The sequence below is a fragment of the Cynocephalus volans genome, chromosome 5 (assembly GCF_027409185.1).
Source record: "Cynocephalus volans isolate mCynVol1 chromosome 5, mCynVol1.pri, whole genome shotgun sequence".
NCBI classification, from domain to species: domain Eukaryota; kingdom Metazoa; phylum Chordata; class Mammalia; order Dermoptera; family Cynocephalidae; genus Cynocephalus; species Cynocephalus volans.
The window spans coordinates 131,186,560-131,188,785 of record NC_084464.1 but is presented as its reverse complement, the minus strand read 5'-3'; the positions used below and the strand labels follow the sequence as shown (position 1 = coordinate 131,188,785).

Here is a 2,226-nt window from a genome sequence, read left to right as displayed (position 1 = left end):
CAGGAAATCACATTCTAAGATTTGCATTCACAATCATTTATAAATTTCTATTGAGTGTTGGGCCTGAATTTGGTACTTAGAGTCTACACTTTCGTACCCTATGTTTTCCATACTGGACTCTTCATTCTATGAATATGACGATCAATGAAGGAACTTTAAAGAAAAGGAGTTTTAGTTTGGGTGCAAGTATTATTTTGTATTCATATTAATAAAAGAGACCATGCTTTCAAATAAATGGAAAAATAAAATCATATGTGATAATACAGAGTACTGCAGTCATAAATAAACCAAACATACAACCATCTCCATTCCAGAATTAAGCAGCCAGTTCTAATACGCTACAAACCATTTGATTAAAAACGCTGACAATCAATGCTTTAAGAAGGAAACACCAGTGAAAATAGTTTCAAAATATATACCCTTGTAAAATGATATCTTTTCTAACATTAAAACCTTGTTTCAGAAGTTCCCCGCTTTAGGTTGTTACTCAAAAACTCATCATGTTCAAAACTCAAATTATTATGAGACCTTGAAATCATAAGAAGCTTCTCTTTATTGGTAAAGTCTTTTTTGATCGCAGCTTGGGGCACGAGCAACCTATCCATTGGGTCCTCTTTGTTCTCTAATTTCATATATCCTTTGCTGTTGCTTCGATCCAACCGAGGCCAACTCGGATGTTTCCGTTGTTCTGCCTGAACAGTCAGAGTGGAGGGACCCCGGTCTAAGTCTAAGGATTTTGAGTGTGACGAGAGCAAATGCAAGGATGTATTGGACCCAAACTGTCTTCTAGCAGCCCCAGGAGACAAGAGCTGTCCAGCCCCAGGTCCAAGGGCCACAGAGGACTTGTACTGACTGGACAAGGATTCCCCAATGGAATTATTCCTTGGGAGCACTACACTGCCTGGCTGGAAATATTCACTGGTGTTGGGCACAGGGACTACAAGGGAATCCACTGACAAATTCCTTGACCTATTTCTGAGGTTATCAGCATCTTCAGTGATGTTATCTATACTGGGCTCATCAATAACACAGTTATTAAGTTTGATCACAGGCAACGTAAAAGCACTGATGGATGAGGACACAATGGACTTGGTTTCACATTTCTTAGAGCTGCTGGTCTTATCATCGGCTGTCTTGGAAGGAGGTGGATAGAGGCCGAAGACAGAGACAGCACTGTCAGACAGCAAAGGGGGCATCAGATGCCCCAAACTCTTGCTTTCATTTAGCATAAGTTCATCCTCCTCCACAGAGCTGTCCATTCGGAAACTGCTCCGAAAACCGGGGAACGAGGCGATCGTGTTTGCTGGCAATCTCGAGGCACAGGAGCTCCCGTTCTGTGTCACTTCTGTCTCTCCCATCAGACCAGTGTAAACGCCATTCATGTGCTTTTGCTCCTTGACTCTCAGCGTGTGGATGTCAATGACTGTGGAATAGATATCCCTCATGTGTATGATTTTGGTTTCTTTGTCACGGTTTTCATGAAGAATGGCATTAGCACAAATGAAAATGAAAATACCAATCCCCATTGTGAAAGGGCCAAGCATTTTCATTTTATCAGAATGTAAGTGCTGCTCAAAGAAGCGAACCACCACACCGCCTTGGTTTCGAATGACCTGAGTTTCGTTTGTTGACAATGTGGTTTCAGCATCGATAAAATGTTCTTTTTGGGGCCAATATCCAAGGACGGCCATTGCAATTCCTATAATGGAGATAAGCACTCCTAAAATAAGGAAAAAACCAGATGGGGAATAAAGCCGGATTTTGCCATGAACAACCACGACATCGGCTCGGGGTCGACGCCTGACTGGTTTCTTCTCTTGGGCAGCAGGTGACGGGCTGAGGTTGACATGATGCTGTGACCTGGCCGAGTCTTGCCTTTTCAAGGCAGCCAGGCCGGTTATCACTCCACCAGTTGCTATCATAGCTTGGCTTTTTCTTCTGAAAAGAAAGGAAAAAGAAGATCTAAATATGTTCCTGCGGTATGCTCATTGGTTCAGTTCAACAATTGCTTACATAGAACGTTGTTGCTATTGTTTCATATGACAAAATGAGGTGTCTTTTTAATTGACATAGTTTTGGTAGAAGTTTTTTTTTATTAACTAATGTAAAATTCTGGAGATTTTTTGGTTGAATGAGTTTTTCTAATATTGATGAAATATGAGCTCAAGGTAGATTTAATTTAAATAATTTGATCACTTATTTTATAAAACAGTCCTCTGGTTACAA

General features: G+C 40.8%; 1 protein-coding gene across 1 annotated transcript; it reads right to left on the bottom strand.

The window, feature by feature from the left end:
• Positions 1-446: 446 nt before the first annotated feature.
• TMEM200A (transmembrane protein 200A) lies at positions 447-1,922 on the bottom strand. Its single transcript, XM_063096215.1, has one exon. The coding sequence runs from the start codon at positions 1,920-1,922 to the stop codon at positions 447-449; it is 1,476 nt and encodes a 491-aa protein (XP_062952285.1).
• Positions 1,923-2,226: the final 304 nt, after the last annotated feature.